Source organism: Myxine glutinosa, chromosome 9 (genome assembly GCF_964187855.1).
Source record: "Myxine glutinosa chromosome 9, kmMyxGlut1.1, whole genome shotgun sequence".
In the NCBI taxonomy this organism is placed as follows: domain Eukaryota; kingdom Metazoa; phylum Chordata; class Myxini; order Myxiniformes; family Myxinidae; genus Myxine; species Myxine glutinosa.
This window is the reverse complement of record NC_136269.1, coordinates 137,799,409-137,812,403: the sequence shown is the minus strand read 5'-3', so window position 1 is coordinate 137,812,403 and position 12,995 is coordinate 137,799,409. Positions and strand designations below refer to the sequence as shown.

The 12,995-nt window shown below is 50.9% G+C and overlaps 1 protein-coding gene across 1 annotated transcript in view; it reads left to right on the top strand.

Annotated features, from left to right (window-relative positions):
- Positions 1-12,995, top strand: part of LOC137434858 (ran-binding protein 9) — a 75,200-nt gene that overhangs the window by 4,600 nt on the left and 57,605 nt on the right. The window contains exons 2-3 of the mRNA XM_068128011.2: positions 2,705-3,089; positions 6,323-6,434. Of these exons, the coding sequence (XP_067984112.1) occupies positions 2,897-3,089; positions 6,323-6,434 (305 nt within the window). The 5' untranslated portion in view covers positions 2,705-2,896. The remainder of the gene's footprint in view (positions 1-2,704; positions 3,090-6,322; positions 6,435-12,995) is intronic.

The following is a 12,995-nucleotide window of genomic DNA, read 5'->3' as shown; positions in this document are numbered from 1 at the left end:
TTGAGGGTAAACATTGGTGTGCGCCATAAACCTCCAAAACACATTGGGAAAGCACATGTCACGTGCCCGATAATGGTGGGGCATCATGGGTAATTGTGAGCCGTCGTGCCCAATAAAAGCGTCAATTAACAACCTTTTGGTGAACAAAACAAAGCGCACCCGCGTCACCACCGACGTTACAATGAACACGTCATGCATTGATTTATGACGTCATTACGCCTCGACGTTCATCATGAGCTTCCATTTTCGTCGTCTTGGTGAAACTTGTTCGTTTTCCATTCGAGACGCGTCACCTCCTCGAGTTCGCAATACCTGGGATCGGGTTGTGTGCGTCTTACAATCACCGGGTGTGCGTCTTACAATCACCGGGTGTGCGTCTTACAATCACCGGGTGTGCGTCTTACAATCACCGGGTGTGCGTCTTACAATCACCGGGTGTGCGTCTTACAATCACCGGGTGTGCGTCTTACAATCACCGGGTGTGCGTCTTACAATCACCGGGTGTGCGTCTTACAATCACCGGGTGTGCGTCTTACAATCACCGGGTGTGCGTCTTACAATCACCGGGTGTGCGTCTTACAAACATCGGGTGTGCGTCTTACAATCACCGGGTGTGCGCCTTACAAACATCGGGTGTGCGCCTTACAATCATCGGGTGTGCGTCTTACAATCATCGGGTGTGCGTCTTACAATCACCGGGTGTGCGTCTTACAATCACCGGGTGTGCGTCTTACAATCACCGGGTGTGCGTCTTACAATCACCGGGTGTGCGTCTTACAATCATCGGGTGTGCGTCTTACAAACATCGGGTGTGCGTCTTACAATCACCGGGTGTGCGCCTTACAAACATCGGGTGTGCGTCTTACAAACATCGGGTGCGCGTCTTACAATCACCGGGTGCGCGTCTTACAATCACCGGGTGCGCGTCTTACAATCACCGGGTGCGCGTCTTACAATCACCGGGTGCGCGTCTTACAATCACCGGGTGCGCGTCTTACAATCACCGGGTGCGCGTCTTACAATCACCGGGTGCGCGTCTTACAATCACCGGGTGCGCGTCTTACAATCACCGGGTGCGCGTCTTACAATCACCGGGTGCGCGTCTTACAATCACCGGGTGCGCGTCTTACAATCACCGGGTGCGCGTCTTACAATCACCGGGTGCGCGTCTTACAATCACCGGGTGCGCGTCTTACAATCACCGGGTGCGCGTCTTACAATCACCGGGTGCGCGTCTTACAATCACCGGGTGCGCGTCTTACAATCACCGGGTGCGCGTCTTACAATCACCGGGTGCGCGTCTTACAATCACCGGGTGCGCGTCTTACAATCACCGGGTGCGCGTCTTACAATCACCGGGTGCGCGTCTTACAATCACCGGGTGCGCGTCTTACAATCACCGGGTGCGCGTCTTACAATCACCGGGTGCGCGTCTTACAATCACCGGGTGCGCGTCTTACAATCACCGGGTGCGCGTCTTACAATCACCGGGTGCGCGTCTTACAATCATCGGGTGCGCGTCTTACAATCATCGGGTGCGCGTCGTACAATCACCGGGTGCGCGTCTTTCAATCACCGGGTGCGCGTCTTACAATCACCGGGTGCGCGTCTTACAATCACCGGGTGCGCGTCTTACAATCACCGGGTGCGCGTCTTACAATCACCGGGTGCGCGTCTTTCAATCACCGGGTGCGCGTCTTTCAATCACCGGGTGTGCGTCTTTCAATCACCGGGTGTGCGTCTTTCAATCACCGGGTGTGCGTCTTACAATCATCGGGGGTGCGTCTTACAAACACGGGGTGTGCGTCTTACAATCATCGGGGGTGCGTCTTACAAACACCGGGTGTGCGTCTTCCAATCATCGGGTGTGCGTCCTACAATCATCGGGTGTGCGTCCTACAATCATCGGGTGTGCGTCCTACAATCATCGGGTGTGCGTCCTACAATCATCGGGTGTGCGTCCTACAATCATCGGGTGTGCGTCTTACAATCATCGGGTGTGCGTCTTACAATCATCGGGTGTGCGTCCTACAATCATCGGGTGTGCGTCCTACAATCATCGGGTGTGCGTCCTACAATCATCGGGTGTGCGTCCTACAATCATCGGGTGTGCGTCCTACAATCATCGGGTGTGCGTCTTACAATCATCGGGTGTGCGTCTTACAATCATCGGGTGTGCGTCTTACAATCATCGGGTGTGCGTCTTACAATCATCGGGTGTGCGTCTTTCAATCACCGGGTGTGCGTTGTAGCTTCAATGGGAAACTCGTGCCTAATCTCGTGTAACTTTTACAAATCTATAAATACAACTTTAAAAAAAAAATGACGTCACAAACGATTACGTCGAGTCTAGTGGACGCTCGTACAACGGTAAAAACAGAACTTATTGATGGGATATATATATACTATATATATATATATATATGTATTGTTATGACGTCACATGAGTCACTCAAACTCAAAAAAAACAATTCTGGTTTATAAATATAACTACATATACGATAAAGTTTTAACAATTGCATGTTATCACACCGACAATGATAACAGTAATTGTTGCTAACGCAGAAACTTTGTTATGCGGATACAGAGCGGATTATAATAACATGAATATGTTGTGAAATGAGAAATGCAATTATAATGGGAAAATGATGCTCATCGCAACTTTTACAACAACTTTCCAATAATACCGTAATCCACCAATCAGGAGCCGCGCGGCGCTGTCGCGGAGCGAGGAGCGACACCAGCGCGCGCTGCCGACAACAACGGCGCACGCTATTGGCTGCGATCGGCTCCCTGCCGTCTCATTGGTCGAGGGCCGCTGGGACGAGCACTATGGCCGTCCAATGACGGGAGCCTTTGGTGTAGCGGCTGCAGCAGCGATTCTGGAGCGTCCAAGATGGCAGCCCCAGTGGCAGCCGGGCCAGGAGAACCGGCGATGAGTTTCCAGGACCGAGAGATGAGCGAACGGCTGCGACGCCTTTATCCGGCCGTGAACGAGGACGAGACCTCCCTCCCGCGATCATGGAGCCCCAAGGACAAGTTTAGCTACATCGGCCTGTCCCAGAACAACCTGCGCGTCCATTATAAAGGTCTCGTGACAGTGTTTATTACATGTTGTGTAACATCACTCGCCTCTTCCATCACATCACTTCATCCCCGACTGTCATCCCCCTGCCCCTGGTCTTCCTTCATTGTTCCGGTGTACCCTGCCTTCACCTTCCCCCCCCCCCCCCCAAGTCTTTCGACACAATCACTCTCTTACCCCCCCCCCCCCCCATCACCCTCACATCATCATCCCCCCATCCCTCCTCATCATCCCTCCCTCCCCCGGCACAACCCCTACCCACCTTTCCCATCTTGCCCCAAACCCACCCCCTCTTCATTATAATTGACAAGTCTCCCATCCCCGACCCCCCACCATTATCATTCTGTAATGTCTTAATGTCTCCCATCCTGCCCCCAATTCCCCATTATGATTATCCTGACATCCCATCCCACTTTACCCATCCTCCCCCTTTATCCATTATCATTATTGTCACGTCTCCCCCCCCCCCCCTTCCTCCGTCATTTGTACGTTTCACATCATAATGCCCGACACCCCCTCCCCTGCTGTCCTTCTGTCTCCCCTCTTTTCCTCTCCACCATCGTGCTGTCCTTCCTGCATCTACATCATGCATTCACCCCTCCCTGTCATTTTGCCAAACCGACTCCCCTCCCTTCTCCCACCCACTGTCATGCTGTCATGCCGTCCCCCTTCACCTCTTCCTCAAGCTATTCTCTCCCTCTCCCCCACCACAATCCCACCTTATATTGTGATGGAAAAATAAATCGAATCAGGCAGCAAACCCCTCAAATGTATCTTTGGACTTCCTCTCTCCCCACCATCATCTCACCCACACACAACCTTTGTTATTCCACAAATTTCAGACTTTAACTGTTTTCTTTCCTTTCTCACCTTTCTCACCTTTCTCACCGTTCTCACCTTTCTCACCTTTCTCACCTTTCTCACTCATGCACACACACACACACACACACACACACACACACACACACACACACACACACACACACACACACACACACACACACACACACACACACACACACACACACACACACACACACACACACACACAGTGTGTGTGTGTGTGTGTGTGTGTGTGTGTGCGCGCGCGTGGGTCAGTGTCCCCTAACCTAGTGACCCACGTGCGACCCGCCCCTCGACCCACGCGCGGCCCGCCCCTCGACCCACGCGCGGCCCGCTCCTCGACCCACGCGCGGCCCGCTCCTCGACCCGCGCGCGGCCCGCCCCTCGACCCGCGCGCGGCCCGCCCCTCGACCCGCGCGCGGCCCGCCCCTCGACCCACGCGCGGCCCGCCCCTCGACCCGCGCGCGGCCCGCCCCTCGACCCGCGCGCGGCCCGCCCCTCGACCCGCGCGCGGCCCGCCCCTCGACCCGCGCGCGGCCCGCCCCTCGACCCGCGCGCGGCCCGCCCCTCGACCCGCGCGCGGCCCGCCCCTCGACCCGCGCGCGGCCCGCCCCTCGACCCGCGCGCGGCCCGCCCCTCGACCCGCGCGCGGCCCGCCCCTCGACCCGCGCGCGGCCCGCCCCGCGACCCACGCGCGGCCCGCTCCTTGACCCACGCGCGGCCCGCCCCTCGACCCGCGCGCGGCCCGCCCCTCGACCCGCGCGCGGCCCGCCCCTCGACCCGCGCGCGGCCCGCCCCGCGACCCGCGCGCGCCCCGCCCCGCGACTCGCGCGCGGCCCGCCCCGCGACTCGCGCGCGGCCCGCTCCTCGACTCGCGTGCGGCCCGCTCCTCGACTCACGCGCGACCAGCCACCAGTCGTGCTCCCCGCGCGCAAATGACCCGCCACCAGCCGTGCTCCCCGCGCGCGCATGACCCGCCACCAGCCGTGATCCCCGCGCGCCCATTACCCGCCACCAGCCATGCTCCCCGCGCACGCATGACCCGCCACCAGCCGTGCTCCCCGCGCGCCCATTACCCGCCACCAGCCGTGCTCCCCGCGCGCGCATGACCCGCCACCAGCCGTGCTCCCCGCGCGCCCATGACCCGCCACCAGCCGTGCTCCCCGCGCGCGCAAGACCCGCCACCAGCCGTGCTCCCCGCGCGCGCATGACCCGCCACCAGCGGTGCTCCCCGCGCGCGCATGACCCGCCACCAGCCGTGCTCCCCGCGCGCGCATGACCCGCCACCAGCCGTGCTCCCCGCGCGCGCATGACCCGCCACCAGCCGTGCTCCCCGCGCGCGCATGACCCGCCACCAGCCGTGCTCCCCGCGCGCGCATGACCCGCCACCAGCCGTGCTCCCCGCGCGCGCATGACCCGCCACCAGCCGTGCTGGACTCAAGGAGTTTCACGTTCTTGTCCAGTGTTGCTGAAGCCATTCCAGTGTTGATTTGGCTGTATGATTGGCGTCATTATCCTGTTGGAACGTAAATCTTCGCCGCAGTATGTGGTCTTTTACACTCTGAAGCAGGTGCTCCTCAAGTATTTGCCTGTATTTGGCTCCATTCATTGTTTCCTCTATCCTTACAAGTCTCATAGTCCCTGCTGCTGAAAAACATCCCCATAGCATGACGGTGCCACAATCATGCTTCACGATAGGGATGGTGTTTGATGGGTGATGAGCTGTGCTCAGTTTCTGCTAGACTTATTGCTTTGCATTCAGGCCAAAGAGTTAAATTTTCATCTCATCAGACCACAGAATATTTTGCCTGATGCTGTCAGTCTTTCACGTGACTTTTTGCAAACTCCAGGTGTGATGTCATGTGCCTTTTTCTCAGGAGTGGCTTCCATCTGGACACTCTCCCATAAAGCCTAGATTTGTGAAGTGCTGCAGAGGCTGTTGTTCTTCTGGCAGGTTCTCCCATCTCAGCCAAGGAACTCTGTAGTTCTATCAGAGTGATCATTGGGTTCTTGGTTACCTCCCTGACCAAGGTCTTTCTTGCCCGGTTGCACAGTTTGGTTCAAGGACGGCCAGCTCTAGGAAGAGTTTGGGTAGTTCCATCGTCTTTCAATTTCCTAATCATGGAGCACACTGTGTTCTTGGGAACTTTCAACACTCTAGAAATTGTTTTATACGCTTCCTCAGAATTATGCCTCCTCATAATTTGACTATTCGAAGGACTTTCTTTTTTATTTTTATTTTTTTATTTCTCTATTTAGTTTTAATTTTTTTTAAACTTTCTTCTTTGCCTGATTTGCACTAAATGTGTCATTGCTATAGCATTCCTCATTGAACTAATGCACTTTACACCTTCTGATCCTCTTATACTTCGTTTTGTTTGCTCGTCCATGCAGGCCATGGCAAAACACCCAAAGACGCAGCCTCTGTCCGAGCCACGCATCCCATCCCAGCGGCCTGCGGCATTTATTACTTTGAAGTGAAAATTGTCAGCAAAGGCCGCGATGGGTAAGTTTTTCAATATGAACAGTTTTGGTGTTTTTTTTTTTTTTTTTTTTTTTTTTCATTACAGAATCGACGGTTTGTGTGTTTGACTTGCATGATGATTTGGCCAAAAAGCCAGAACAATAGTGGTCATGGCAGTAGCAACCCGACATCTCAGCCATTCCGACTCATTCAATGTGCTTCGCTCTCATGGTATTAATGCCCAACTTATTGCAGTAATGTCCAAAGCTGTTTCGGTGTACACAGTTTGTGTTCTCTTGCAGGATATATCTTTCCCTTGATGAAATGGCCAATTAAATATATATATTTTTTACAAAGTCAATGCTTGTGGAAGATCTAGAACACTGAACAGATCAGGACGCAACATAACAAAAGGAAGAGTAGAAAGAGGGGGAAAAACACCAACAGCAGGGTTAAAGGGCAAAATTGAGGGAGACTTAGACAACTAAGGGATGTGAGGAGGAATGAGGGGTAGGGATAAGATGTATGGGAGGGTGGAGGTGGGGGGGAGGATAAGATGGACACAGAAGCAAACTCTCAGGAAGGAAAACCTGGACATTTGGAAGTGTTTGTGGGTGGAAGGAGGTAAGCAGGAGTAGAAAAGATCATGATTTTGGATGGGGGATGATCTAAGATTGTGGTGAACAGCTGTCTTGAAGACTGGAGGGAAGAATAAGATTGAAGGGAATGTGGAAGTTGATTCCACAGGAGAGGAATGGATGAGTGGAGGTGAGCAGTGATTCTGGATTTTGGGAGTTTCACCAGAAGGGGGTTGATTATGGACTGCGTGCGCCCAGCTGAAACCTGGAGGGGAAGAGTGGGGTGGGACAAAGCATGGAAAGGGCAAACCAGAAAAGAGGCAGTAGAAGATGGAGAGACCACCAACTTGTCTGCGATGGCGAAGTGATAGGCTTCATCACGGGATATTCCAATGATTTTGAAGGCCTTGATTCTCACGGTGTTAAACTGAGCAAGATGTGAGGCAAGAGTGCCAGCTCAGAGGGGAGAGCAGTACTCCTGATGAAGGCCTTGTAGTTGGATAGGAGTTCAGCTGTGCCAAGGACCTTGTACGACAGACGATGCCCAGTCAGTGACTGGGTTTGTAGGCGAACTTTGAAATGTTGTTTACTCTCAGGAAGTAAACTACATTATACATTGTCTCTGCCCTGGTGATCACCAGTTAGAAGGGTTGCAGTCAGGAAGAGTAAATTAAACGAAAGGAGCACACTGACCACAGCTGTGACATGACATAACTATTTATGATCACAAATAAACGATTTGGTGGTATGTTGTCTGGACAAGACCTTGATGAGTGTGAAATCTGGATCAGCCGGCTCTGCATCATTTATTCGTCAACATAATGTCTGTCTGCAAAGACTTGAGTGCCATACAGACGCCATCCTATTCATAATCAATGTGCATGATCTCATTGTGCTCCTTTCATTTAATATACGTATACATACAGTGCCTCCAGGAAGAAGTTCACACCCAGTGACTTTTTCACATTTTGTTGTGTTACAGTCTAAATGAAAAATGGGTTAAATTGAGATTTTTTTGGTGGCGATCGACACATAATACCCCATAATGTCAAAGTGGAAATGTTTTTTTATGAATCTTTTACGGCTGTTGTCAGTATAATTATTCCTCTCATACGAAGGTGGGAATAATTGAGGCCATTAACAAATTCTCCGCTTGCGTTCGAAAGTATTTTTTGCAGTTTGCAGAAAATTCTGTTGATGTTGTTTAATTTGCCTTTTACAAACTGTTTTATTCCTTTTATTTTTTATTTTGAGTGGTCATCTTCTGTTTTAGTTTTGTTTCTTTGATACATTTGGTACATTGTCAAATTTTAGTTTTCCTTCAAAAGGAAATCCTGCACTAAACAAATTTGCCAAACATTTAAATACTAGCTTTTGTTTATATGTTTGGTCTTTATAAAAAGTGTTGCTTTAATGATCGTTTAAAAAAAAATAGGATCTAAGGCTCATGGAGGAGCCACTAGCTGTCCCACAAAAGACACCGATGACACACAGGCACACGGGATAGAACAGAGCTTGAATGAAGACAGACACAGCTATTGACTGACGTATCTTCCGGGGCACTCTGGGTACCAGCGACGCCATCTTTGATGTCTCTTCTCTCTCTGTCCGATCAGTGGAGCAATTTAGGAGAGATCTTTCCCTCGCCACCGCCATGGCATACTTTAAGTCTCTGCTATGACTCGGGCGAGGTTTGAACCACCGACCACCCAGACTCAGAGCAGACGCTCTAACCATCATGTCACCGAGTCTCGTAAATACAATTTGATTTTAATTCACCGACGTAGCGGGTTGACCTACTTCGTCCTTCAATCTCAGCACACAGCTCATAATGCTGCCATGTACTGCATGTTTCGGGCCTAAAAGTCGTTGTGGTGTGCCATTCTAATTGACTAATTTCCCCATTTTTATTTCCTTCATTCATAGATAAGTCAATTTGGAGTACAAGATGAAGCAAAATCAACAACAGTAGTTGGCAAAACTATCAGTCAGACCAATTAAGGTGTTAATTCCTCCCTCACACTCACAACGCATCTCTAGCTACGATACTTCCAGGGTCATTAATATTAATGGTGGTTTTGTGTACATTATTTGAAATACTTTGTGGAATGACCTTTCGGATAAATTAAGATCATGTAGAGGTACAGTAGGGTCGGATTAAATGGCCTGTTGGTGTTGGCCCTAGGCCCATGATCCGTTCAGGCCCCCCCATCCTCCATAATTACTGCATGCACCATGCACGCAGATATGAAACGTATCATTCTTATCCAAAGCGCTATACAACCCAGACGGCCAGTGAGTCAGAACGGAGCACACACAGAGTAACTTTCAACAACAACACACAACAGGCATTTTAAGGCCATTTTCCCTGCTAGAGCGGGGGTTAGCCTTGCGGTCCCCATGACAATCTTCTCCATTTTGCCCTATTTTCTGCATCTCCCCTTGTTAAACCCCTTGCCCGCATTAGAGTAACTATAAACAACAACAACACAACAGGCATTTTAAGGCCATTTTCCCTGCTAGAATGGGGGTTAGCCTTGCGGTCCCCATGACAATGTTCTCCATTTTGCCCTATTTTCTGCATCTCTCCTTGTTAACCCCCTTTCCCGCATTTCTTCTTCCACCATCTTTAGCCAAGTCTTTCTCGGTCTTCCCCGTCTTCTACTTCCTTCTACATTCATTTCCATCACTCTTCTTAACCAGTCACTTTCATCCTTCCTCAACACATGACCAAACCATCTCAACCTGTTCCTCTTCACAGCATCAATCACAGGCTCTATTCCCATCATCTTTCGCAATTCATCATTTGTCTTCCTCTCTCTCACCGATACTCCGCACATCCACCGAACTATTCGCATTTCCACCCTTTCCAGCCTTCGTTGCTGCTCTACATTCATGACCCATGTCTCGCTCCCATAAATCATAACACTTCTCACACATGCAGCATACACCTTTCCCTTCAGCTTCAATGACACTCCCCTCCTCGTCAGCATGCCACTCAGTTCCCGAAACTTCTTCTATGCACATCTCACTCGAGCAACCGTTGCCGAGTCTGATCCACCTTCTCCATTCAGCATGTCTCCTAGGTAACAAAATGTTTTCACACCTTCCAGCTTCATGCCGTCTCCAAGATCCAACTCAACATTTCCTCCATCTGCAGCTCCCTCTGTGCACACAGTCTTACACTTGAATGTAGCTGCCACACTGGTTAATGACCCTCTCAAACCACGACATTTTTGATGAACCCACTCAGCGCACATTGGACATTGAATGGAATTCACTCCGACACCCTTCCTGCACACAGCACACGGCAACTTCCCAGTTCTTTCCACCTCACCACATGCTTTACCACTTGCCATCACCTTCGTTTTTCCGATATTCACCTTCAGACCTTTTGTGTCCATACATTCCTTCCACTTGTTCATCTTCTCCTTCAGTCCATCCATACTTTCTGCAATCAACACCAGATCATCTGCATACAACAACTCCCACGTTAAACCCTCCTTTACGTTCTGAGCCAGCACCTCCATGACAGCTACAAATAGTAGTGGACTTGGTACCGCCACCTTCACCTCAAACTCACCACTGTTCCCGTCCTTCGTCCTTCCAGCTGTGCGCGCTCTTTTGTACATTGCCATCACTACTCTGATCAACCATTCCTCCACTCCTAACTTCCTCAATGCCCATGTCACTACTTCGCGTGGAACCCTATCGAATGCTTTCTCCAGATCAACAAACCCAAGAAACAACTTCTTCCTCTTCTCCATGTTGTACTTCTCCGGCAACTGCCTCACAATAAAGAGTGCGTCTGTCGTTCCTCTTCCTGGCATAAATCCAAACTGCATTTTGCCGATCTTCACCTTCTTCCTTATCCTCCTCTCCAACACCCTTTCCAATACCTTCATTCCATGCTCCAATAACTTTATCGCTCGGTACGAGCCACTCTCCAGAGGGTCACCTTTCCCCTTGTATAGAGGGACGAGGGTACTCAGTTCCCAATCCACTGGAATGCGGCCTTCTTTCACCACCAGATTACAGATCTCTGTCATTCTCTTCACACCCCCAACTTCCTGCTGCCTTCAACATATCTCCCACAACTCCTGTCGGCCCTCCCGCTTTTCTACTCTTCATTGCTTCATTGCTTTAACCCTGGTGTTGGGCTAGCGGCTAGGGTGCCGGCTTAGGATCCAAGGATCCTGGGTTCGAATCCCGGTCGATTGCTGAATTAACGCCAGGGGGGTTGACTCAGCCTGTCATCCTTCCGAGGTCGGCTAATTGAGTACCAGTTCACTGATAATTCCCTGTTTGTCGTTAAAGGCGGCAAAAAGGGTTGGCGTCAGGAAGGGCATCCGGCCGTAAAACATTGCTTCAAAAAGGGGACCGAAAAAACAACAACAACCACGGCTCCCGAAAAAGGCCAACCCCCGCTTTGCGGGGAAAAATGGCCTCTAAAGGTGGTTATTTATATTTTTTTATTGCTTTTATCGCTTCCTCAACTTCCTTCTCAGTTATCTTCTCTGCCGGTCCTAAAACTGGGTTACTCTCTATGTTGCCATCCCATTCATTCTCTGCATTCAACAGTATTTCCATATATCTCTTCCATCTTCCTTTAATTCCATCTGGGTCCACAACGATTTGTCCCACTTCATCCTTCAAGCAACTCACCCCCATCACATCACACCTCTCTTTCGCTATCTGCTTTGCAATCCTGAATACCGCTCTCTGACCCTCTTCCAAATCCAAGCGTTCTCCAAACTTTTTCCTGCATGTCTCTTGCGCCTTTGCTACCTCTTTCTTTGCAGCCTTCTTGGCTACAATCCTTCTTTCATGCTCTGCCTTTTCTGCCCCCATACCCTTCGCCTTCTGCCACTCCTTGAACTTCTTCCTCTTCTCGTCAATCCTCTTTCCAACTTCATCATCCCACCACCATGTTTCCGAGTGCCTCGGTGGTCCTTTTGTCCATCCACATACCTCACCAACGGCTCCCAACAGACTATCTTTCATTGACATCCAACCACTTTCAAGCTCAACCACAACATCCTCTACCATATTCAGCCTCTCTTTTAATGCTGAATGACTGTCACCTCTTTCAACCTCCATACCTTCATTCTCGGTTGGTACTTCACCCGCCGAGCTCTCCTCGCACCTTGCACCCTTATGTCGCAGACAACCAAGTGGTGCTGTGAAACTGCCTCCTCCCCCGGGATCACCTTTGTGTCCCGGAGATGCTCCCTATCTCGCCTACGCACCATCAGGTAGTGCGTCACAATAAAGTACGCACCATCTACGTATGCCTACGCACCATCTGAGTGGATAAACTCCTGTGCAATTGATCGCCAGCTGGTCGTGTGGAGAGTCAATCATGGACGTGAACAATGTTAGGCGCGAAAGCTGAAGAGGGACGTGAAAGCAGCGAAAATTAGCTTCATTCATTCCTGACGAATCTGGACAAGTCATTCATTCAAACTACATTCGGCATGTGGAATAATTAATTGGTAATGAGCAATCGCAGGATAATGGTGAAAGAAATCCCAATGGCCCTTGGCATATTAAATTGTTGCTGCAGGTTTGCGAGAACAGCTTGGTCAGGAGGATTGTGGGAGTGAAGAGGGTGGATAGAAGGGGAATGGATGAACTGAGGGAGGAGATTGGTGTGCAGATGAGCTTGATGGAGAGATTGGTGAAATGCGGCTGAGATAGGCTGGACACTTGGTGTGGATGGGGGAAGAAAGAACGGTAACGACAGCGGATAGGTTGAGGGGGGAAAGGTAGGAGGAAAACGGGTAGACCGCGGTTTAGATGGGAGGATTGTGTGAAGAGGAATATCAGTGAGGTGGTGGTGGTTGGAGAGTAGAGAGAGTTGGCTGAGGACAGAGAGGAATGGAAGAGGATCGTGGTCAAGGCAGGAGCTTGGTACCATCAGACCTCACCCCTTATAAAGAGAAGAGGAGGAGAACAACAACAACAACAACAACAACAACAACTGTGTATATGATTTTGTAAGCTGATCTCAAAATGTCAAAAT